This window comes from Lissotriton helveticus, chromosome 7 (genome assembly GCF_964261635.1).
Source record: "Lissotriton helveticus chromosome 7, aLisHel1.1, whole genome shotgun sequence".
NCBI classification, from domain to species: domain Eukaryota; kingdom Metazoa; phylum Chordata; class Amphibia; order Caudata; family Salamandridae; genus Lissotriton; species Lissotriton helveticus.
Window position 1 is genome coordinate 1042296905 of NC_136068.1, and position 24770 is coordinate 1042321674.

At 49.9% G+C, this 24770-nt stretch overlaps 1 protein-coding gene across 8 annotated transcripts in view; it reads right to left on the reverse strand.

Moving 5' to 3' along the window:
• HGS (hepatocyte growth factor-regulated tyrosine kinase substrate) overlaps nt 1-24770 on the reverse strand; it is a 236173-nt gene that overhangs the window by 30022 nt on the left and 181381 nt on the right. For all 8 annotated transcript variants that reach the window (XM_078653848.1, XM_078653847.1, XM_078653846.1 and 5 more), the window contains 4 exons: nt 22127-22267; nt 21849-22026; nt 19834-19967; nt 19184-19300 (listed from right to left, as the gene is read on the reverse strand). In XM_078653848.1, the coding sequence (XP_078509974.1) occupies nt 19184-19300; nt 19834-19967; nt 21849-22026; nt 22127-22267 (570 nt within the window). The remainder of the gene's footprint in view (nt 1-19183; nt 19301-19833; nt 19968-21848; nt 22027-22126; nt 22268-24770) is intronic.

Here is a 24770-nt window from a genome sequence, read left to right on the forward strand (position 1 = left end):
TCCGTCCGGACTAGCACGACCTTGTTGCACAGATGTACAATGAAGGACTTGAGCGCCATGAAGATTGCCATCAGTTCCAGATAGTTGATGTGCATCTTCTGTTGCTGCGTCGTCCATAGTCCCTGCACTGTGTAAGTGAGCACATGAGCTCCCCATCCCTGGAGAGATGCGTCCGTTGTCAGGACAATCTGCGGCACAGGCTCTTGGAACAGTCGGCCCTTGCAAAGGTTGTGTGGAGTCCACCAATGCAGAGAGTCGTATGCCCGACTGGTAACCAACACTAGGTCTGTCAATTGGCCACGAGCCTGTGTCCACTGATTCGCTAAGCACTCCTGGAGCGGGCGCATATGTAGCCGTGCGTGAGGGACTATGAAGATGCAGGAGGCCATCATGCCTATCAACTGCATGAACACTCTCGCTGGAAGCGAGTGTTGTGGCCTGAACCTTTGGATCAGGGCCTGCATGCTGTCTATCCTGACTTGGTTTGGCTGAGCCATGGCCGTCAGGGTGTTGATCGTTGCACCTAGGAACTGCCGGACATGTGCCGGCTGAAGATGCGATTTTGGGTAGTTCAGGGAGAAACCCAGATCGTGAAGAAGGTGAATTGTAGTTGACATGTCCGCGGCGCACTGCCGCTCTGACTTGGCTTGTACGAGCCAGTCGTCTAGGTAGGGGTAGACATGGATGTTCTGCCTCCTGAGGTGCGCCGCTACTGTCGCCAGACACTTGGTGAACACCCTCGGGGCTGTTGTGACTCCGAAGGGTAGGACCTTGAACTGGTAGTGCCTGCCTTGAATAGTGAACCTGAGGTATTTCCTGTGTGACGGGTGTAGTGGAATGTGGAAATACGCATCCTTGAGATCTAAGGTTGCTAAGAAGTCTCCTTGGTTTAGCAAGGGAAGAATCTGTTGCAGTGTAAGCATGTGGAAATGTTCTGATAGTATGTACAGGTTGAGGGGACGTAGATCTAGAATGGGTCTGAGAGATCCGTCCTTCTTTGGAATAAGGAAGTACAGGGAATATACCCCTGTGCCTTCCTCTCCCACCGGCACTTGCTCGATTGCTCCCTTTTGCAGCATCACCACTACTTCCTGCTGCAATAAGAGCAAGTGCTCTGCCGACATAGGCCTTTGCCTTGGCGGGATGTTGGGTGGAGTGGACTTCAATTCTAGGCAATAACCATACTGGACTAGTTGTCGCACCCACCTGTCTGTGGTGATGTTTCTCCAGACGGGCAGGAACTGCTGCAGTCTCCCCCCGACAGGTGTTAGGTGGTCGGGGGGCAGTGACGGAGAGTCACTGTTTGCTTGGAGTAGAGGAGCGGGGGTTGTTGTTTCCTCTGCCGCGACCTCTGTTGCTGTTATTCCTGTAACCTCCCTTGTTCTGTTTTGTGAACGAGGTTTGTGCCCCACCTTTTGAGAACTGGGATTGTTGACCCATTTGTCCTCTGGTGACCCCACGTGCACCTGAGCGACGAAAATTGCTGCCACGAAACTGTTGTGACTGCAGGGCCCCCATGGATTTAGCAGTTTCCGTGTCCTTTTTTATTTTCTCTAGGGTGGTGTCAACATCTGGACCAAACAGACTATCAGGATTGACCGGCTGATTAAGAATTGTTGTCTGAATATCCGGTTTAAAGCCTGAGATGCGTAGCCACGCTTGTCGTCTCAGCATAACGCTAGTGTTGACAGCTCTAGCAGCTGTATCCGCAGCGTCAAGCGCACACTTGATGGCTGCGTTTGAGATTAGCTTCCCTTCGTTAATGAGCAGTTGGGTGGCTTCTTGGAATTGTGGAGGCAGGTGTTGTACAATCTGTTCTAGGGTGTCGTAGTGCGCCCTATCGTAACGCGCCAAGAGTGCCTGTGTATTGGCGATGCGCCAAAAGTTTGATGCCTGTGCAGCTACTCTTTTGCCCCCTGCCTCTAGCACTTTGGACTCCTTATCCGGGGGAGGAGCTTCACCCGTTGTCTGGGAGTTGGCACGTTTCCTGGCATTGGCGACCACAAGAGAGTCCAGTGGCAATTGTCCCCGGATGTATGCGGGGTCCGCAGGTGCAGGTCTGTACTTTTTTTCAATGCGAGGGTTGACCACTCTCGCCCTGGTAGGCTCCTTAAAAATGTCCCCAGCATGCTTGAGGACTCCTTTTAGCATAGGAAGTGTCTTTACTGTCCTTTCAGAGACTGAAAAGGTGTCGAAAAGGAAGTCTTCCTCAACCGGGTCGGCATGCATGTCCACATCATGATTGGCTGCCGCCCTTTCAAGTAGTGCATGAAAGCCTGCTGAGTCCTCAGTCGGGGATGCACGTGCATTAAAGAGCTGCGGGTCCTGCCCCACACCTTGGGTGTTCTGGTCACCAGTGTCATCATATGAATCCGGTTGTGCATCAGGTTCATTGATAGGGAAATTGTACTGCTCGTCCTCATCATACCCCTCACCTGCAGAGTGTTCTGGGGAGGGAGTAGGGCTCCGTCTTGGAGGAGGCTGGATTGGTTCCGTGAGGCCTGAGGCGTCAAGGGGCACCCTCTTCTTTTTTAGTGGGATGACATAGGAGTCCACTGGCTCCGAAGTGATTTTCCTCTTATAGAGGGTCAGTGTGCCTGTGTCAGCGTCGATGAAATGCTCCGAATCGTCCTCTGATTCGAGTACCCGACGTGGAAGCGGGCCAGCCGGTGAAGAAACCTGTTTCGGAGCCGATTTGGTTGAAAATGCTTTCGGCGCCTCCTTTGGCGGCAAAAGAAAGAGAAGTTTCCCAGAAGGCTTTGCTGGAGTGTCCTTTTGCGGCTGCGGCGATGGTATCGGAGCCGACGGGGCAAAGGCCTTCTCCCTGATTCTCTGCAGTGATTCGGCTATGGGGGACGCCTGACTCACAGTTTGTTTTGGCGCTGACGAGGATGGTCTGATCTTTCCCTCGGATCCGACGTCCTTGTGGGCCTTGTGCGCTTTGGGCGCGGAACCTGTCTTCACCGCCTCCGATTCCTGAGTCCGGGGCGCAGACTTCTTGCCGTGTGCCTGCGTAGGCTCCTTGGAGCCGACTTTGGCGGGCTTGGACAGCGTCGTAGCCGCTGACCCGTGCCGACCATCTTTCTTGGAGGACCCCTCCTCAGGCGTCGGTTTCGATTTTGCAGCATCGGAATCGACGGGCCTCTTCGGCTTCTGCGGACCGGAGGTCGACGGAGTCGATGGGGTAGCGGGCACCGTCTTTTTCACCGGCACGGCAGCCATCTTAGGGACACTCGAGTCCTTAAGTTTCGGTTTCGTTTTCGGGTCGGCCATTTTAGGTGATGTCGATCCCGATGGTTTCAGTTTCGGTTTCGAAACAGTCTGCTCAGCAAGTAAGTCCGTAGCCGGGCCCGAAGGCGAGGCTGTGGCTTGCGGCAACGGGTCTTGGGTAAGGCCGACAGGCGATCCCGTGTCCCGGTCGGTATCCTCGTAACCTTCGGGGCAGAGCTCGTCCCCCGAGCTGTCTGCCGCGGCCCCATAAATCTCATCGTCGTCTCCTACCTCGTCGACGTATTCAAGGCCTTGACCCGCGACTCCGTCGTCGTCTCCCGGATCCGCCTCGACCTCGTCTCTGGTGGGGAGATTTGGAGATGGTGACCCTGGTCCTCTTCGTCCTGGTCGCCGAAGATGTTCTCCGGATCCGGGGCCGCTTGTTTAGCTTCCAAGCGCACCGCGCGCCGAAGCTTGAGAGTCTTCTTCGAGCGGAACTGTGCACACAACTTGCACTTCCCGTCGTCGTGGTCAGGCGAAAGGCACTTGTTACAGACGGGGTGTAGATCGATGTGTGGGTACTTGGACCCACAGAGCGGGCAGTACTTAAACGGGCTCCGCTCCATGTCCGAAAGGTCTTGCAGTCGTGTCGCGATGAGAAGGCCTCAAAGTTCAGAGAGCGAAGAAAACTCCGCTTATTCCGGCTCCAAGAGACGGAAGACTCGAGACCGTGCGCAGACAATACCGACGCAAGAAAATCGAGGCCTTTTGGCCGCTAAAAGTTCGTTTTTCTTGGTTCCGACAGTAAGACGTCGAGACCACATCCGAACCCAATGGCGGAAAAAAACAATCTGGGGATGGAGCCGATGCCCATGCGCACTGTAGTCCAGGGGAGGAGCCACCTATCTCAGGATACTTCGAAGACTCTTCCAGGACAACAATGTGCAATCATCCGAGCCCAACACTAGGCGGCGATCTAATGCTAAGATATGAATTTAGCAGCCCACATGCCTCGAACTCGCTATCGTCCATAAGAAATCCATCCACATCTCAACCAGCTCTGACGTCAATCTCGCCAACTCCGAACACCTTCACTTCCAGATCCACACCGACCCCAATACCACACTCAGAGGCACCCTCCTTTACAGGCCACCAGGTCCCCGCGCACAATTTAGTGAGGACATCTCGGACTTCATCACTCCACACGCGCTCCCCTCCAAAGATTACATCCTTCTGGGAGACCTCAATTTTCACCTTGAAAATAACAACGACCGCAACTCCACCACCCTTTTGGACAACCTCGCCAACCTCGGACTTAAACAACTGGTCACTTCCCCCACCCACATCGCAGGTCACACTCTCGACCCTATCTTCACCTCCAGCAACCATGTCTCCTTTAGCCACACTACGGCTCCCCTCTGGACTGACCACAGCTGCGTTCACTTTACCTACAACAAGCCCAAACCCAACAACCACCCCCAACCAACTCTGCAAAGAAACTGGAACAAAATCACCATCGACCAGATCTCCTCATCGCTTCTTCTAAACCCCCCAGCCCACTCCTCAAACCCCGACCAAGCCGCCACCAACCTCACCCTATGGTTATCCAACAGCGCCGACATCCTAGCACCACTGAAAAAACGACAAAGCAAACTTGGCAGCAAGAAGGCCTCATGGTTCAACGATGATCTTAAGAAATCCAAGAAACTCTGCCGCTCCCTTGAGAAGGCCTGGAAAAAAGACCCAACCACCAACACCAAGGACGCCCTCAAAAACGCCACCCGCATACACCACCAACTGATCCGAAAGGCCAAGAAAACCGCCTTCAAGGACCGACTAGATAACAACGCCCACAACAGCAAGGAACTTTTCAACATCGTCAAGGAATTTACCAATCCCTCGGCCAACTCTAACGACATCACCCCCTCTCAAGCCCTCTGCGACTCCCTAGCTTCATTCTTCCACAACAAAATTGCAGACATCCACAACAGCTTCGACGACCAACCCGGAGACCAACACACCCAACCATCTGCTGGACCTTCACCCCCCTCGAACATCCTTAATGACTGGAACCCAATCTCCACTGAGGACACCATCCGCCTGATGAACTCCATCCACTCAGGATCCCCCACAGACCCATGCCCTCACCACATCTTCAACAAAGCAGACTCCATCATAGCACCGCACCTCCGAGACGTCATCAACTGCTCCTTCAACTCCGCCACCTTCCCGGAAAGCTGGAAACACGCTGAACTCAGCGCCCTTCTGAAAAAACCCACAGCGGACCACACCGAACTCAAAAATTACCGCCCCATCTCGCTCCTTCCATTCCCGGCCAAAGTCATCGAGAAAGCTGTCAACAACCAGCTCGCCGCCTTCCTCGAAGCCAACAAATCCCTCGACTCCTCACAGTCCGGCTTCCGAGCTAAACACAGCACTGAGACCGCCCTCATCGCAGCAACAGACGACATTCGAACTCTACTGGACAATGGAGACACAGTCGCCCTCATCCTCCTCGACCTCTCCGCAGCCTTCGACACAGTCTGCCATAGCACCCTTCTACAGCGCCTCAGAAACATCGGAATCCAAGGAAAAGCACTAGAATGGATCACCTCGTTCCTCACCGGAAGAACCCAGAGAGTCCGCCTTCCACCATTCAAGTCAGAGGCCACTGAAGTCATCTGCGGCGTACCACAAGGATCTTCACTCAGCCCCACCCTTTTCAACGTATACATGAGCCCCCTCGCGGCCATCGCCCGCCAACACAACCTTAACATCATCTCCTACGCGGATGACACTCAACTGATCCTATCACTCACCAATGACCCTAGCACCGCCAAAACTAACCTACACGAAGGTATGAAAGAAGTAGCCGAATGGATGAGACACAGCCGTCTGAAACTGAACTCAGATAAAACAGAAGTCCTCATCTTAGGTACCTCCCCCTCCGCATGGGACGACTCTTGGTGGCCAGAAGCCCTTGGAAAAGCACCCATCCCGACAGACCACGCACGGAACCTGGGCGTCATCCTGGATTCCTCACTTTCAATGAACAGACAAGTCAACGCCGTCTCCTCATCCTGCTTCAACATTCTTCGCATGCTCAAAAAAACATTTCGTTGGATCCCCACCGAAACTAGGAAAACGGTCACCCACGCTCTGGTCACGAGCCGACTGGACTATGGAAACACCCTCTACGCCGGTACTACCGCTAAACTCCAGAAAAAACTCCAACGAATCCATAACGCTTCAGCCAGGCTCATATTAGACATCCCGCGCAACGAACACATCTCTGGTCACCTGAAAAACCTCCACTGGCTCCCCGTCAATAAGAGGATCACTTTCCGGCTCCTAACCCACGCACACAAAGCACTCTACGAAATCGGACCAGAATGCCTCAACGCAAGACTGTCCTTCTACACCCCCTCACGCCAGCTACGATCATCCAACCAAGCCCTGGCCACTGTACCTCGCATCAACAAAACCACCATGGGAGGTAGATCCTTTTCCTACCTGGCAGCTAAAACTTGGAACTCACTTCCCACTCACCTTCGCCTTACTCAGAACCACCTAGCATTCAGAAAGCAACTTAAAACGTGGATATTTGACCAGTAATTCCCCTCCCCTCTTCAAGCGCCTTGAGACCCTCTGGGTATGTAGCGCGCTATATAAATTTTCTGACTTGACTTGACTTAAGGCATTATCAGAGGGTAGTGTTAAGCATTTATTGTACACACTCAGGCAAGAAATGATGTCACACACTCCGACTGAACTCAGACCAACTTGGTTGTATAAAAATATTATTTAGTTGCTTTTTGTTTTCTAGAATCAAGCCAGGCCTGGTACACGTAAGTATTATAACACTTGGCAAGAATAATGTATTTAAGTACAGTTTGAATGAGGTTTAATTCAAATGGATTGGTTACAGGTAAGTCATTTGTTTATAAAAACAGTTTGAGTTACTTTTCAGATTACTTTTTTAGTTACTTTCTCTACTCAGTATGATGAACATGTGACTTACCTTCGGTAATGATGTATCTGTAAGAGACATAGGTTAGTTTAGATTCCTTACCTTAGAATTACCCCCAGGCGTCAGACTTAATACGGGGAATCTTTTCTCTTAGCAGTACCCCTGCACGTCAGTAGGTGGCGTTGGTCGACTCCGTGTCCATCGTTTACATCGTGGCTGCCCGGATGAAGTTGCGGTGTCCACTTAGACGCCTCCCCTGTGCGCTGATGTCAGTTCTGACACGACTTTCCATACCAGAAGAGCAGAGTCATGAAAGACACTGACCACTGGTGAGCCAAAAGTAGGGCCCTGTAAGAGAGTCGCTATCCCTAGAGATCCGGGAGGATGGGTGGGGCGGTAAGGAATCTATAACTAACCTATGTTTCTTACAGATACATTGTTACCGAATATAAGTAACTTGTTCATCTGAAAGAGACAGTTATAGATTCCTTACCTTAGAATAGATACCCCAGCAATACCATCCCTGGAGGATGGTCTGCAAACCACGTTCACACCAGAAAGTTCTGAAGGACAGAACAGGCAAAGTAGCCCTCCCTCCGGACTGGACTATCCAGGCAGTAATGTCTGGTGAACGTGTGCCTAGATGCTCATGTGACCGCCTGGCAGATGTCAATAAGTGGGACTCCATGTGACAAAGCAGTAGTTGCTGCCGTGGCTCTAGGGTAATGAGCCCTCAGCCCCACTGGAGGTTCCTTTTTCGCTAAAGCATAAGACATCTTTATACAAAGGACAACCCATCTTGAGATGGTAAGCTTTTGGATAGCCCGACCTTTCTGGCGCCCACATAGCCAATGAAGAGTTGATCGTTCACTCGGAAATCTTTAGTGCGGTCAAGGTAGAAGGACAGCGCACGTTTTGGGTCCAGCTGGTGGAGTCTCTCCTCCTTGGAAGGATGCTGAGGTGGGAAAAAGGTGGGCAGAGTGATAGTTTGTCCTATGTGAAAAGGAGTAACTACTTTAGGAAGGAACAAGGGTCTCGTCCTATGCACCACTTTGTCCGGATGAGAAGAAAAGGGGCTTAGAAGAAAGAGCCTGAAGCTCACTCACTCTACGAGCAGAGGTGATGACAACAAGCAAGGCAGTCTTCAGAGTAAGGAGCCTGAGAGGGCAGTTGTGAAGAGGCTCGAAGGGAACACACATAAGGTAAGTCAAGACAAGGTTCAAGACCCACTGAGGCATTATGAAAGGAGATGGAGGAAAGAGGTGACTAATGCCCTTAAAGAACCTATTAACAATAGGGGACTTGAACAAAAAGGCTTGATCTGGTAGCAGAAGAAAAGCAGAAATGGCTGCCAGACAGCCTTTATGAGCACTGCTGGGCCAAAGAAATAAGGAACAAAAGAACTTCAGAAAGAGAGGTGGAAAGGGTATTCACAGTCTTTCCTGTGCACCATGCCATAAACTGTTCCATCAACAAGCGTACACTGTCTTAGTGGAGGGATGCCTGGCTGCTGAGATGACATTACCGACTTTGGGTGGAAGGTCAAACGCTGTCAACTGTTGTTGCTTTATCTCCACGCGAGGAGGTGGACGCTGGACAGGTTTGGGTGGAGTAACGTCCCCTGCTGCTGCGACAGAAGATCCTCCCGAAGGGGCAGTCTATTTAGAGGATTGATGGCCTTGCTCAGGAGCTCGGGTACCAGACTCTTCGTGCTCGGTCCTGGGCCACAAGAATGACTTGGGTCCAGTCACGCTTGATCTTCTTCAGCACTTGGGGCAGAAGGGGTGCAGGCGGAAAGGCATACAGGAGGCCGCAGTTCCACTCATGACGAAAAGCTCACAGAGCAAGTGCCGCCTTGGAAACTCCAACGCGCAAAACTGTTGACACTGCGCATTCTCTCCGGTGGTGAACAGATCTAACCAAAGCTCTCCCCACTGCTGAAAGAGACCTTGCACCACCTCTGTGTGAAGAAGCCATTCGTGATCCACCAGGCACCGACGGCTAAGTTCGTCCTCTCTGCTGGTCAGAGAACCAGGTGTTGAACCACCAGGGTCATGAGCTGCTGTTCCAGCCATGTCCTATGGCGAAAAGCCTCCTGAAAAAGGGTCCACGACCCCACCCCGCCCTATCTGTTGCAGTACCTCATGGCGGTGGAGTTGTCCGTGAACAACTGCACTGCCTTCCCCTTGAGAAAGGGAAGGAATGACTTCAGTGCCAAGCGAATCACCCGGTGCTTCAACAGGTTGATATGGAGACCTGTCTTCTCTGATCTCCACCTCTCCCAGGTGGCTGCCCCATCCCACCGTGAGGTCCGGTTGGGGAAGGGAGAGGGATCGGCCTCTGACCCATTCCTGGTTTGTTAACCACCACTGCAGTTGTTGCACAGTTCCCTCCAAGATCTGAACGTAGTTGGAAAGATTCCCGATACTGCTCCCACTGGAACTGCAGGTCCCACTGCAGAGCCCGCATATGCCACTGGACTGGACAACATCCTTCCTCTTCGGCAGTACTCAGAGCCTCCGCCCCCCCCCCCCCCTTCCGCTCCACGGCTACCGAAATCATCTGTGGCGTACCCCAGGGCTCTTCCATCAGCCCGACGCTGTTTAACATTTACATGGCACTCCTCGCCCACGTCGCCCAACAGCACGACCTCAACATCATCTCCTACGCTGACGACACCCAGCTGATCATATCCCTCACCAAAGACCCTCACACCTCCAATATCAACCTTCACAAAGGAATGAAGGCCGTCGCAGAATGGATGAAGAACAGCAGACTATAGCTGAACTCGGACAAAACGGAGGTCCTCATCCTCGGCTCCATCCCCTCAGCCCGGGATGACTCCTGGTGGCCTGCAACCCTAGGAACAGCCCCGACACCCACCGACCACGCACGCAACCTAGGGGTCATCCTAGACTCCACCCTCTCCATGACCAAACAGGTCAACGCCGTCTCCTCATCCTGCTTCAACACCGTCCGAATGCTCCGCAGGATTTTCAAGTGGATCCCCACCGAGACAAGAAGATCAATCACCCAGGCCCTCGTCACCAGCAGGCTGGACTACGGAAACGCCCTCTACGCAGGAACGTCGGCCAAGCTCCTGAGGCAATTGCAACGCATCCAGAACAAGTCAGCGCGTCTGATCCTCGACATCCCCCGCCGCAGCCACATCACACCACAACTGAGAGACCTGCACTGGCTCCCCGTCAACAATAGGATAACCCTCAAGCTCCTCATTCACGCACACAAAGCTCTCCACAAGAACGGCCCAGCATACCTCAACTCAACTTCTACACCCCCTCCCGCCAGCTTCACTCCGCCAGCTTCGCCCTTGCCACAGTCCCCCGCATCCAAAGAGCTACCACCGGCGGCAGATCCTTCTCCCACCTCGCCGCCAAGACCTGGAACACCCTCCCCACCAACCTACGGCAGATACAGGACCTACTGGCCTTCAGGAGACTCCTCAAGACCTGGCTCTTCGATCACTAGCAGGAACCCTCCCCCCCATAGCGCCGTGAGACCCTCACAGATGTGCAGTGCGCTTTACAAGTGTTATGATTGATTGATTGATTGATTGATTGATTGCAACGAGGCCGGCGTAGCTGCCTGACAGATGTCATTTAGAGGAACTCCCCGTCCCAAAGCAGTAGTTGCTGCCATCGTCCTGGTGGAATGGGCGCGCAGCCCCACTGGAGGCTCCTTCTTTGCCAGAGAATAGCAGGCTTAGATCCCAAAAACGACCCATTGGGAGATAGTTGGCTTGTGTACGGCCTAACCTTTCATGGCGCCTACATAGCCAACAAAGAGCTGGTCATCCACCCAGAACTGATTGGTGCGATCCAAATAAAAGAAAAGCACACTTTTTGGGTACAGACAGTGGAGCCTCTCTTCCTCTTTCGAAGGATCATCTCCTTTTGTATCGCTTTGTTCGCCCTAAGTGTGGCAGGGTATGCTCAGACGTGAGTCCCTTGTTCACTTGGCCACTGGATTCAAGATAGCCTGGCTGATGAGGATTATGAATCCGAAACCGGTCCCAGGATGCTTGTTTCCGGTTCAGGGAAGACATGGCTTGGCAGTTCGGGCTGCACTGTTCCCATGAGGCACAGGGTCAGACTGATTTGCATATAGCCATGTCTGAACTGGGGTGGTTGAGTGAACTAAAGAATGGTGATGGATTAAACCCAGATCAGTTGACTGGGGGTGAGTGTTTGATTTGTTCAAACGCTCCATTCATCATCTCCTTTTGTATCGCTTTGTTCGCCCTAAGTGTGGCAGGGTATGCTCAGACGTGAGTCCCTTGTTCACTTGGCCACTGGATTCAAGATAGCCTGGCTGATGAGGATTATGAATCCGAAACCGGTCCCAGGATGCTTGTTTCCGGTTCAGGGAAGACATGGCTTGGCAGTTCGGGCTGCACTGTTCCCATGAGGCACAGGGTCAGACTGATTTGCATATAGCCATGTCTGAACTGGGGTGGCTGAGTGAACTAAAGAATGGTGATGGATTAAACCCAGATCAGTTGACTGGGGGTGAGTGTTTGATTTGTTCAAACGCTCCATTCATCATCTCCTTTTGTATCGCAGAAAGAAGGTGGGCAAAGAGATGGTCTGCCTGATGTGAAAGGCAGTGACAACCCTGGGAAGAAAGGATGGACAAGTCACGAGAGCCACCTTGTCTGGATGGACAGACAGGAAAGGAGGCTTGGAAGAAAGAGCCTGGAGCTCACTCACTCTTCTGGCAGATGTGATGTTTACCAGGAATGCAGTTTTAAGCGTCAGAAGCCTCTAAGGACAGTTGTGAAGCGGCTCGAAGGGAGCGCACATTAAATAGGTTAAGACTAGATTCAAGATCCACTACAACATAACAAAGGGAATAGGAGGAAAGAGATGAGTTATGCCTTTCAAGAAACAATTGACAACCGGGTACTTGAACAGGGAAGGTTGATCTGGAAGCCGAAGGAAGGCAGAGATGGCCGAGAGAAAGCCCTTGATAGTGCCACGACAGAGCCCTGCTGGGCCAAAGAAAGGAGAAACAAGAAAACCTCAGAAAGGGGGACAGAAAGGGGATCCACAGCCTTTCCTATGCACCATACCACAATTTTGTTCCATCGGCAGGCGTATACCGTCTTAGTAGAGGGAAGCCTGGCTGCCAAGATTACATCACAAACTTTTGGAGGCAGGCCAAATGACGTCAACTGCCGCCGCTCAATCTCCATGCAAGGAGGTGGAGGCTGGACAGGTTCGGGTGGAGGACCGTCCCCTGTTGCTGCGACAGAAGATCCTCCAAAAGAGGCAGACGGATCGGAGGATCGATTGCCATGTTGAGCAGGTCGGGATACCAGACTCTCCGTGCCCAATCCGGAGTCACAAGGAGGACTTGGGTCCGGTTGCTCCTGATCTTCTTCATCACTCTGGGCAGAAGTGATATAGGCGGAAAGGCGTACAACAGATCTCAACTCCACTGGCGACGAAAAGCGTCACCTAGCGAGTGCCGCCTTGGAAATTTCAATCCGCAGAATTGCTGACATTGCGCGTTCTCTTCGGTGGCGAATAGATCTAACCAACGATCTCCCCACTGTCAAAAGAGACCTTGCATCACCTCCTAGTGAAGACGCCATTCGTGATCCATCATGCACCTGCGGCTGAGTACGTCCATCCTGGAGTTCAGGGAACCTGCCAGGTGTTGAACCACAAGGGATATGCCCTGATGTTCCAGCCATGTCCAGAGGCGGAGGGCCTCCTGACATATGGTCCACGACCCCACCCCGCCCGGTTTGTTGCAGTACCACATGGCAGTGGTGTTGTCCGTGAACACCTACACTACTCTTCCCCGGACAGAGGGAAGGAATGCCTTGAGTGCAAGACGGATTGCCCGAAGCTCCAGATGGTTGATACGGAGCCCGGACTCCATCGGAGACTAGAGGCCTCTGATCTCCGCCTCTCCCATGTGGCCACCCCATCCCAGAAAGTTTGCATCTGTCACCACTGTGTGCTCTGGTTGGGGAAGGGAGAGGGTTCTGCCATTGATCCAATCCTGGTTGGTGAGCCACAACTGCAATTGTCGTGCTGTGCCCTCCGAGATCTGACAGGGACAGATTCCCCTGATGCTACACCCACTGGAGCTTCAGGTCCCACTGCAGAGCCTACATCTGCCACCTGGAATGATTGACCAACAGGATGCAGGCCATGAAGCCCAGCAACCTTAGGGTCATCCTGACCGAAACCCGCAATAGAGACTGAAAGATCGGATTCATAGCCCGAATATCCCTGGCTCGCTGTTCGGGAGGATAGACCCGAAACAGAGTCTAGTCTAGAAACACTCCAATGAAGAGGAGCTTCGGAGAGGGAATCCGGTGTGACTTCGGCACATTGATGGAGAACCCCAGCGAATGCAGGAGGTTGGCGTTGTCTAGAGGTGGGAGACGAGTGCCTGGGGCGAGCCCGCCTTCAACAGCCAGCCATCGACATAGGGGAAGACGGAAACCCCTGATCTGCGCAGATGAGCTGCGACTACCATCATCACTTTCGTCAACACCCCAGGGGTGCTGGAAAGGCCAAAGGGGAGCACAGCAAACTGAAAGTGCTTGTGGCCTACCGTGAACCTCAGGTAACGCGGGTGGGCCAGCAGGACGGGGATGTGAAAATAAGCGTCCTGCAATTCCAACGTTAATATCCAGTCTCCAGGGTCAAGGGAAGACCAGTCCTGAGACAGCGTCAACATTTTGAACTTCTCCTTCCAGAGGAAGCGGTTGACATTCCTGAGATCCAACGTAGGACGCAGGTCCATGTCCTTCTTGGGGACCAGAAAGTAGTGGGAGTAACAACCACGACCTACTTCTGGGACAGGAACATGCTCAATGGCTCCCTTGGCCAAGAGAGCTGCAACTTCCTGTTGGAGAAGGCCTAGGTGATCCTCCAACATGCGGTGGTATTAAAATGGCATGGCTGGAGGGGTAGCCTCGAAGGTGAGGGAGTAGCTCCTTCGGAGTCGCTGCAAAATCCACTTGTCCTAATGAGAGTTTTGAGAGTTGATATCCTTTGTTTCTCTGCATATTACATCTTTTCCATTCCCAATTTGAAAATGTTTAGCGAATGCTAAAAGAAGGGTCTGATGAAATGAAAATGTTAGGTTCTTACATTAAGTTCGCATTCGCTGCACCAATTATATTCCGCCGCCATTTTGAATCATGTCATCAGCTACGTATTCTCTGACTCGAGAGACTGTGGAAATATTCACTTATCCAAGGTTAAGCCTTGCTCTGCTAAATGAATACACTGTTATTATTAACGCATTCCTTTCCCATAGATTGAGGCCTTCTCCTCCTAGCCTAGCAATAGACACAAACAGAACGACCTTGGTAATAAGATAATGTGTGTCGAGACTCTTCTTACTGTACTTCTTTGTTTTAGCTGCACCTGCTAGTAGATTTCCATTAGGGGCGGGACATTCTTGGTTCAGGAACATACAGAATGCATCTCTGCAGCAATCCTAGGAGGCTGGTCAGACTGGACTCCGCTCAAGCGTACCTAAATAAAATATGCTTGGTTTGTATTCTCGACTGTCTGACAGACTCTTCATTTGTATGGAAGGCTGAGAGGTGGTCGCGAGTGACCCAGGTGGCCCTAATCGGGTCTCTTCCTTCAGTCCCTCGCGCACCAGGAGTCGATAACTCGAAAAAAAGAAGTTGGCAAAAGTTTAAAAAAGCTTAGTCAAAAAGTGACTAATTGGGTAAGCTCGCTCTTGATCTGCGCTAGGCTGGCGCGGAAAAAGAAAGAACTGTCATCAGCGCGCAGGGGCGGTGTCTATGTAGACACCACAACGTCATCTCAGCGACCACAACTTGGGGTCGACCAATGCCACCTACCGACACACAGGGGTACTGCTAGGAGCAAAAATTCTCCAGATCCAGTCTGTAGCCTGGGGGTAATTCTAAGGTAAGGATTCTAGAACGGTCTCTTTCATATATGCTTAGATATCACACCAGGACATTTCCTAGAGGAAAGGTAAGTAAATCAGTTTTTTTTACATATGCAGTTTCTTAAGGCTTCATACAAATCAGCTCCAAACTTAGAACAATTTTCACAAAATAGCAGTCAACGCAGTCCAATGGGAGAAAACAAGGTAATTGACTTAATGGTAAGTACTTAGTGGGTCAAAACCAGGGTTCCCCCAGGGTCAAGGATGCACTCTCAAGGCCCCCTCAGCAGCACTAGGTCAGCCGGGTACAGAATGCGGAGGCACAATGTTATCTAATGGGGGATAGAGGCCACAAGGTTGTGGGAGCAAAGCTTCTGAACTTAGGCTCAGGGCAAAGGGGGCTCCAATTAAGCACACAAGGTGCACTCACAGCGGTGCAGGGGTGGCAGGGGGCTGTTTTACCGTCGGGTGCCCTGTTTTCAATGGGGATTCTCTGGTTGCAACAAACAGTGGAGGCTCAGGGACGAAGATTTCTGAAGGCAACCACAGATTGGAGAGGTAAGTTGGGATGCTGGGACACCGTTGGTTGGGCCACCCAAGGTTGTGGACGGTGGGTGCAGGGGTGTCTTGGCATCCGTTTTCTCTTACCGGCTCCGGGTGCGGTCGGGGGGCTCCTCCAGAAAGGGGCTGCAGGCATCGGTTGGAGACTTGAAGGAGGTCAGGTATCACGAGATTCCCATGCCAGGATCGCCGGGGAGACCGCCTTGTGGCGTTGGGCTACTTGAACTTGGGCCATGGGCGTCGGGTGCAGAGTGGTGCAGACTCACACATTTGGATGGAGCCAGAGTCTTTGGGTGTGCAAATACGGTGCTCACAGGAGACAAAGTCTGGTTTGGAAAGGCAGGTCTTCCGGTTTCTTGAGGGCTACTGGCTGCAGGTCAAACCGGGAATTCGCTGTAGCAGGTCGAGGTCAGGACAAACCGGTAGGGCTGGGGCCAAGTCAGTTGGTGTCCTCCTCCTCTTCTTCAGCATGGCTCTTTTGTCCTTGTTGTTTCTTATTGTCTGAGGAGGCAAGGTTCAGGGTTGCCCCTAAATACTAAATCTAGGGGCGTTACAGGTAGGGACAGATCGGGACCAACAGGTCCCTTCCTTGGGGTGGGAACACCCCCTATTATTCTACCCTCCAGTGGGAGGGGGCATAAGCCTCACTTTGGTTGGCTGGGTCGCCCCCTCTTCAAGATGGCGGGACAGAGTTGTGCTTCATCTCGCCTCCCCCACCTGAGCGGTGGGGCTAGCAAAGGTGGGCACAACTCTCCTAACTTGGTTTCCCTATTGATTCTCCCACCCAAAGTGGAGGTCAGAACCAGTGGGGGCCAGTTGCTGGGAGAAGCAATTGGCTGGGATAGCTCAGAAAGGTGGCTGGCCTTTAAAGCTTCCCCTTCATGGACCCAGGAATTGCTATGTTTCAGGACGACGAGAGCGGCAGGCTCTCAACCCAGGCGTCCAGAAACATTACTGGTGGTGACAGTGGGCGAGCAGCCACTCAGCTAGGCCACTAGAGTTAGGTAGTTTTTCAGGGGCCATCTTTAACATGCCCTTGGAGGGCTTCTTTCCATTAAATACCAAACTAGCATCAGTGCGAGTTTAATGTGCTGAGAAGTTTGATACCAAACTTCCATGGTGTTGTGGAGTTCGTAATGACAAACGCTCATACCATATACTCTTTATGGCATTACTGCACTTACAATGTCTAAGAATTGACTTAGACACTGTGGGGGTACAAGGCTCATGAACCTGTACCCTCACCAGTGGTATAGTGCACCCAGCTTGAGGGGTGGCTTACCTATGCCAGGGCAGAGGGTTGTAGGCATGGCACACAGGGATGTGTGCCATGTCGACTCTTCACTTTGTTCTGCACCAAAACACGCAGTTGCAATTGCAGTGTGTGGTTAAAGGTACAGGCCCTCTAAGAATGGCACAATAAGTGCTGCAGCCCTTAGAGGCCTTCCCTGGTCACAGTGCCCTTGGTACCTATGGTACCTTACATGTGGCCACAGAGTTGCCAATTGTGTTTTGTAACAGGACAGTTTAGGGAATGAACATAGGCCCTGGGCACCTGGTTGGCAGGAACCCTATAGACACTCAAGTCAAAGTACATCAACAGTTTGGCAAAAAGTGGGGGCAACCATGCAAAAAGGGGCACTTTCCTACAGAGGTTCACTCTGTTTCTTGTCCCTCATCTGTGACCATGAGCATGGTCATGTCAGCTCTGTCAAAATAGGACTTTAGGCGGTAGACCTGGATCACCCTTTTGGGATGCTTACAACTGTCAAGGTCCACCAGATAGGTGACCTTCCCTTTTCTTTCAAGGACAAGGAAGGGCCTACTCCACTTATCCTGGTGGGCCCTAGGGGCCTCAGGCTTCAATACCTATACCCCCTGCACTGGTTTCAATTTCACCAGAGCAGCCTTTTGGTCATGCCACTGATTTATGAAGCTCATCGCTGGCCTTGAGGTTTTGGCTTGCTTTCTCCATGTACTCAGCAATCCTTGAACGAAGGCCAAGAACATAGTCCAATATGTCTCTTTCACTCCATGGAAATAAAAATGTATCTTGAGACCTCTTAAAAGAAGTCAGTTTCCTCTTGAACGAAGGAGGGCATAGATATATGTACTATAGGAGGATTCATTTTGATACAATCATTCAAGGATTTGTTTCAAACAGTGCAAGTTATTTTCCAGATACAACTCATCTGGAACTAGATGACAAATTACAACCCTGATGAAGTCCTTGTAGGACGAAGCATGATGGCTGGGTTGAAAATGTATATGTATCTACAGAAGGAATACAAATAAATCAATAATGTTTTCAACATAAACCATGTGACCTACTGCGCCTGATTAATGACAACCACCTTTATTTGGCTTGGACTGATTACAGATATTGTGGTTATCAATTTGTGATTTTTTATGTCATGAATGATGGAAATATTGGATTATAAAAAGATTTGATAATGATGATTTAATGCTTACTCTTACAGAATATCATATGTTCAGATAACAGACGTTCCGGTGCCATCTTTCTCCACCACCAGTGTTGGTTTTGGTGAACCTTGTTTTGACCCAGTTGTCTGCCTTCTTCCCCAACTCTTGGGAAGAAAGTGGATCTAGGTCTACCAGGAAGTGTAGTGTTTCTCTTGGTGACAATTACTCAAAAGATGCTCCTTCACAATCAGATTATACAGTCCTTCAAAATCATCTACATTGTTACCATCTGACCAACCTCCTAGTGTTTTAACTGAGAAATCTAAAAAAATACCCAGGTTTGGCCTAGGTTTTCGTAGCCTCCATGAATCTGATTCTATGCTCCGCAGTGCTGACACAAGCGAGATGGCAATTCTATGTAACACAACGTGAAATGGTCCCCACTATTCCACAATCCACCCAAGAAACATACGCCCACTTCTTCCAAGATTTAGATAGGATAGCAAAGGACTTGAATTACAAGGTCTGGACGAAACTCTACTGGAGGCAGCAGGAAGACAGTCTAGCCACAGGGACATGTGTAAAAAGGGCCATAAACTAGAATTACACTGCTGCCATCGTCAGTCACTGCAAGTGTGGGTTAGGGTCAGTGTCCACACATTCTCCTAAAAGAGGTTAGTTTGTGCACCATCCAGCAAAGCACAGCTTTAGTGCAACAACAATGCCAAAAGTTTAACACCTTCAGAGCTCTTGCAGGATTGTTGAATGTACAAGAGAAAAACCAAAGGGTAAGATTGAAACACGGAGAAGGTAAGGTCAATACAACTTTCCAAAATAATGTAGAGAATGTTTGTTGTATACAAAATGACATATGAGGACATGTTGCTCAGATGGATGCTGGGGATACTTGTATGAAACCGCATACTTGAACCAATTTTCACTATTGCTTCAAAAGGCATGCTTACATAAAAGCACTTAACGTATCCTTCTCAGAGTAAAGTTATATATGGAAACACCCCCACTTGTGATTTGCCAGACATGGACTTACAATAAAACAATATCACCAACATCCCTAGTGGTTGGCTATGCCATGACACTAACCTGCATGTTATATTGTGGGTAGCCCAGAGACACCGATTGGCCCCCCATGTAGCCAATCCCAGCAGGCTGAGGATTCTGGGGAAGTTGAGGTACATTCTGAGGCTGGGTGGGAGCATTCTGTGAAAGGGAATACAGGAGAGATGAGTGCAGGATCCGTCTCTCCTCAAGCCTCCCCATGTCCCACCCTTTTCACTTTTAATCCACCCCCTCTCTTCACCTCACGATGCCGCACCTTTGACCTCTATCCACATATTTTCTGCCACCCATCTTTTACCCTACATCATCCTCGCTCAACGTCATCAATACTCACCACAATACTGCCACTATGCCTCCCCTCCTACACTTTCCTGATTATTAACTGTTGTCCTTCCTAGATTCCCCACCATACTCTCTCCAGCACACTAGAATGGAAATAATCTTAATACCAATTCTGCTCCAGCAAAAACCTGGCCCAAAGGCTAAAATGTAGGTATTTCTCATTGCACCGCCATCTCATAAAAAGATAAGTATTACCTAAGGGAGAGCGGTTACAACCCTTCTAAAGCCCTGTTCCTCTCGCATGATCCAGTCTCTTTAATAACCCCACATGCATAAAAACATTGATGTCCCCTGGCACATTCCCACCTCCCAATAGCCATTCTTGCACTTGCCTGATAAGGTTGCGTCGGTGTTGGCTGGTAAGAGGTGTATGCTGGGTTGGTGTTGGGCCCTGCCTGGCCTTGCTGCGAGACCTGACCAGGGCCGGATCCTGGTTGGTACATGTAAGGTCCTACCATTGTCTGATCTATCACCATCACAAACAAGAGTAGACAAATGCTAGATTAGCTTTCAGAGAATCCTTCAATTTTCCCCCAAATGATATTAACTAGGCTCATTCCTCATAAACGCACCAATACATTTCCAAACAGGTCTATTTAATTACCTCCAACTGATGTCAATCGGACCTGCTCTTCAGAAAAAGAACCCGTTAAAAACTCCATTCAGAAGAGGGTTTTAACGGTTATTTTCTGGAAATCAATAATCTAGCCAACAACACCCTCACCCATCTCTTCTTAAGTCGCACAACCTCACAGGCAGTGAAGAACAAAGCTGGAGGAAAATGCCATAAGAAAGATTCAGACTATCCCTACCCTTAGCATCTCTATCGCATAAAGTGGGCAAAATGAACTGCCTCCAACAGTGTACATAATAACTTACTTGGGGAGGGTTCTCTAGGGTAGTATTTTAGCATTTTCAGTACTGGGTTCCGCAACTAACTTCCTGACACTAAACAGCACATATAAGGAGTGAGCTGCCCCTTTTTTCGGATGTTATATATCATCAATTGGCCGCTGTCCCAATCTTAGTAGAATGTACTTGGTAACCTTTTAAAAACTCAAAGGTAATGGTAAGTAAACATTCCAGTAGGTTTGCACTGATAAGCCTTGAACTGTGCCTGTATTAGTGTTATTTATTGTGAGTCATTCTCCGGTTAGCAGGTTTTCAAGGTCTCTAGACTATTTATACTGAGTGATATTTTGCACGTTTGAACTGCTTACATTTTGAATAAGGGGTAGTACAGGTGTACAAAATAAATGTACACAAAAGCAAATTTGGGGAGTTGCACGAAGAAAGAACAAAATCATCAAAGGAAGTCTGCAAACACAAGGAACTGATGAAAGGAGCGCTTAAACTTTTCACACACTCACACCCAGTCACAGATCTGGGTTGAATCCATCATCATTCTTTAGCTCACTTCGCCAGCTCAGTTCAGTCAGTTCAGACCCAGCTGTATGCAAATCAGTCTTGACCCTGTGCCTCATGGGTACAGTCCAGACCGAACTGCCAAGCCAGGTCTTCCCTAAACCGGAAACAAGCATCCTGGGAACAGATTCTGGGTAACACCCTTCATCAGACAGGCTAGCTTGACGCGAGCGGCAAAGTGAGCAAGGGACTCACGTCTGGGCATACCCTGGCTTGGCAGTTCGGGCTGGACTGTTCCCATGAGGCACAGGGTCAAGACTGATTTGTTTATAGCTGGGTCTGAACTGAGGTGGCGTAGTGAGCTAAAGAATGATGATGGATTAAACCCAGATCTGTGACTGGGGTGAGTGTCCGAAAAGTTTCAACGCTCTGTACATCACCTTGTGTTTGCTTTCACAGAAAGTCTGCCATAGGCATAAGACAGGCGAGATTGCTAGATAAATACCTAGTTAAGAAGTGGGGCACCTAGTCGCAGGAGGCATTGCAAGTATGAAAATGTTGCCAGCAAGTGACTTAAAGTATTGATATTTAACTTTACTCAGATCCAAATGTTGAAAAACGAACAGGGTTAGCTGCTTCATTTGAGTTTGAGACATAGTGCAAACTATATACAGAATGCTCTTGTGGGAGCTTTAAAATCGGAGCTGGATATCTTACCTCATCCTCTGACGGACACTTACTGAAAGAGTGCAGCACCAGCTTGAGCAATCTGTTGTATGTTTACCTGGGTCTCTTTCCTGATCTTGCAATGAAAGTGACTGAATGCAGCACTACATTATCTTGCCTGGTCATGCACTGAACTTTGTGATGGGAAGAGAATGGTTAAGATGCTTGTGCTGTGTAGTTCATGTCTGGGTGAGTGACTGTCAGGGAACCTTGCTGTCTTACACTGCCTAGTTTGCACTGATCTAATGGTCGTTACCTGATCCTGCAACTGGCAGCGATTGGTACGGTCCTGTGCCACCTTGCGCTGGTTGGTTCATGTAAACTGTATGCATCGGCGATCCTTCAACTGAGCCAGACGGACTGAAAGTGGCGGGAAAATTAGAAGGTCCCGATGGCTGGTACATCACTCCACCTGTGGAAGGAAGGGACTGCAGCTACAAAGGAAAAAAAGGAGCGCATATTATACTCACCACAGGGTGAGGGGACGGGCTGGGTTGGGAGAGACCTTGCAGACTAGATAAAGTGTGCTTGTACCTGAGCATAGGGCAGGGAGAACGCTGGCATTTGAGCTCTCATTTGAATTGTCTGCTTCTGCTGTTCCAGTCGCATTTGTCGCTCCTTCTCTTGCTCCTGCAGGCGCTGGATTGCCAGCTGACGTTGCATAACTAGATACTCCTATAGAAAGGTAAACAGAGTAAAACATATTCTAACTATATAGTGCCTGACAATCCATAGAGCTGCCATCCACCAGAAATACATACACTCCCAGACCCATTCACCCGTTGATGGGAATTAATGCATCTGCCCCACCTGAAATACTTACTACAGAATCTTTTTGATTGCTCAGCAGATACCTATACATCTGTCCCAAATTCACTTCAACATCTGTCCACAATTCACTTCACTGCCCACCAGGAATCTAAGCATTAGCGCCCCCTCTCAATCATTGTTATTCGAAATGTATACTACTGCCTTCTCTATTGAAACATCTGGTCTTCTTTGTAAAATACTGAAGGCCCTGGATGCATCTGTTTTAATAGCTTGAAGACCAACATGAACGTTTACCAATTAAATGCTGTCAATTAAAAGGCATATCCAGGACTTTGTACTGGACCGAACCACTTAAGAAAGTGCTCTTTAAACAAGAGCTTCTTGTCAACACGGATCATGTGGCCAACCAGTGCTGAATGCATCTAGTGCTGCATCGACAAAAATCGAATATGCACCCTCCCCTTCCTTGATAATAAATATAGCTTCTTTGCAGTATTCTTCCATTCCCTTTCCAATCACTGGGACAATGTCATGCAATAGTTGTGTCCCGTAACTGGATAGTATGGTGGTGGCATTAACCATATTCACTGATGTCGCCGTGAAGACACAGATTCTCTAGCCCAATGTATTTAGGCACGTACATTCATAGTCTGTAGTGACTAAGCATGGTGCCGATGGGTTGCATGATCTTTGCGCAGCTGCTGATATTACCATGTACGTTTTCATTTAGTTTAGTACACAGACCGGTGCAGTGTGTGGAGCTCTATACTCCTTTAATAGATCTTTGAGAACTATCTTTGAAATTGACAGGTATGAGGTTTTCTCAACAACTGTTAACTTACAATTCTGTGAGGCTCAGTAACTCCGACAGTAGAACTGATGGATGTTGTCCATTGGTTCTGGGCTAGGATCCACAGTCCGAATGTATGATTCCCATTCTTGGTAATCACGTCTGGAATAGCACCCTCTAGTGACTGGAATTGGCCTCGATGTCGGTGTACTGAGATGTGTCTTGATTTCTAGGTGAGGCTATTTCCTTTGAAGATACTAAAACAGGCGGTGGAGTCAAAATATTTAACAGTGGTGTCTCTGGGTTCAGCAAGTTGCCTTGATGGCATCTGAGGTGGTATTTGAGAAGTAGGTGGGACATTCTTTCATAGAAGACTTTAATTATTTGCTTCATTGCGTCTAAAATGTCCAATGCGATTTGAACCATTGGCAGGTGTGGGTACCTTGGAGGGTGCCTGAACGACTGAAGCTCACCTTGTCCCAAAGGCTCCTGCTTTTGAAGCTCTTCCCCCCCTCACCAGTGTCTCCTGTTACCTAATGTCCATCAAGATCAAGAAGACATTCTGCTTGAAAGCACGAGTCAGAATAAAGTTCTTCCTCATCAGGACAAATGTAATCCCACAATCACGATCTTTCTGAATCACTTTACAAAAGTTTTTTTACTGTGCGTTTATTACAAACGAAAAACACAAAGAACATGACCTAGAACAACCAAACCCCGGTTGCTGTGGCATCGAGCAGCTTACAATAATTAAAGTGGCAGATTTTGACAGTATGTGGGACTCTGTTCTATGGATGCTATGGCTCTGCCCCAGGTATGCATGTGGCCAGGTCTCACTGGGACACCCCACCCCCTAAACATTTTTCAGCTTCAGGGCGCATTCCCCTCCAAGAACAACTCTCAGGAGGCCTCCACCTTCTCTCCCTCTACCTCCAAGCACCAGTCATATCTTTGCGAATTTAATGGGCAGCTTCTTGCTTGGTAGTAAATCCATTCTTCTGCCTGGTGGCACCATTCCATATTGGCTAGCCAGGCTTGTCGCGCCGTTCAACTGCCAGTGCAGTGTTACAGAGCACAAGCTTATATTTCACCAGGGTTACCTCTCCTCACATTCCTAGGAAAATCAGCATATGAGTGAGCCCCAGGGCATCTCATGACACCTCTCTCTGAATGTCTAAGCTGTACCCTGGTCCAGAAGGCCCTCACTCTTGGGCACTCACAGAGCGTGTGCACCAGTGTTCCCGGCTGACCACATCCCCTCAGGCATCGGTCCGTTTCACTCATCCCCCATAGGGTGGGGCCTCATACATGTGGAATATGCCCAGTGCAACAACTTCAGCTCTATTTGATGGAACACCGCCCAGAAGGCGGCCATCCCTGGATAGATCTGTGGTGGGCAATGGAGATGGGCACCCCGCCCATTCCAGCCGGCATAGTAAAACAATTGGGTGTAAAATGTGAGGCTGAGCTCTCCTTCTTGGCACAGACACAGCAAGTAACAGCTGCCTGTTTCAGCAAGCTAAGACACCTGCGAACATTTTTACATTTAATGCCAGAAGACTCCTGTTGGGTCATAGTTCATGTCATGGTAACATCTAGGCTGGACTATGCCAAAAG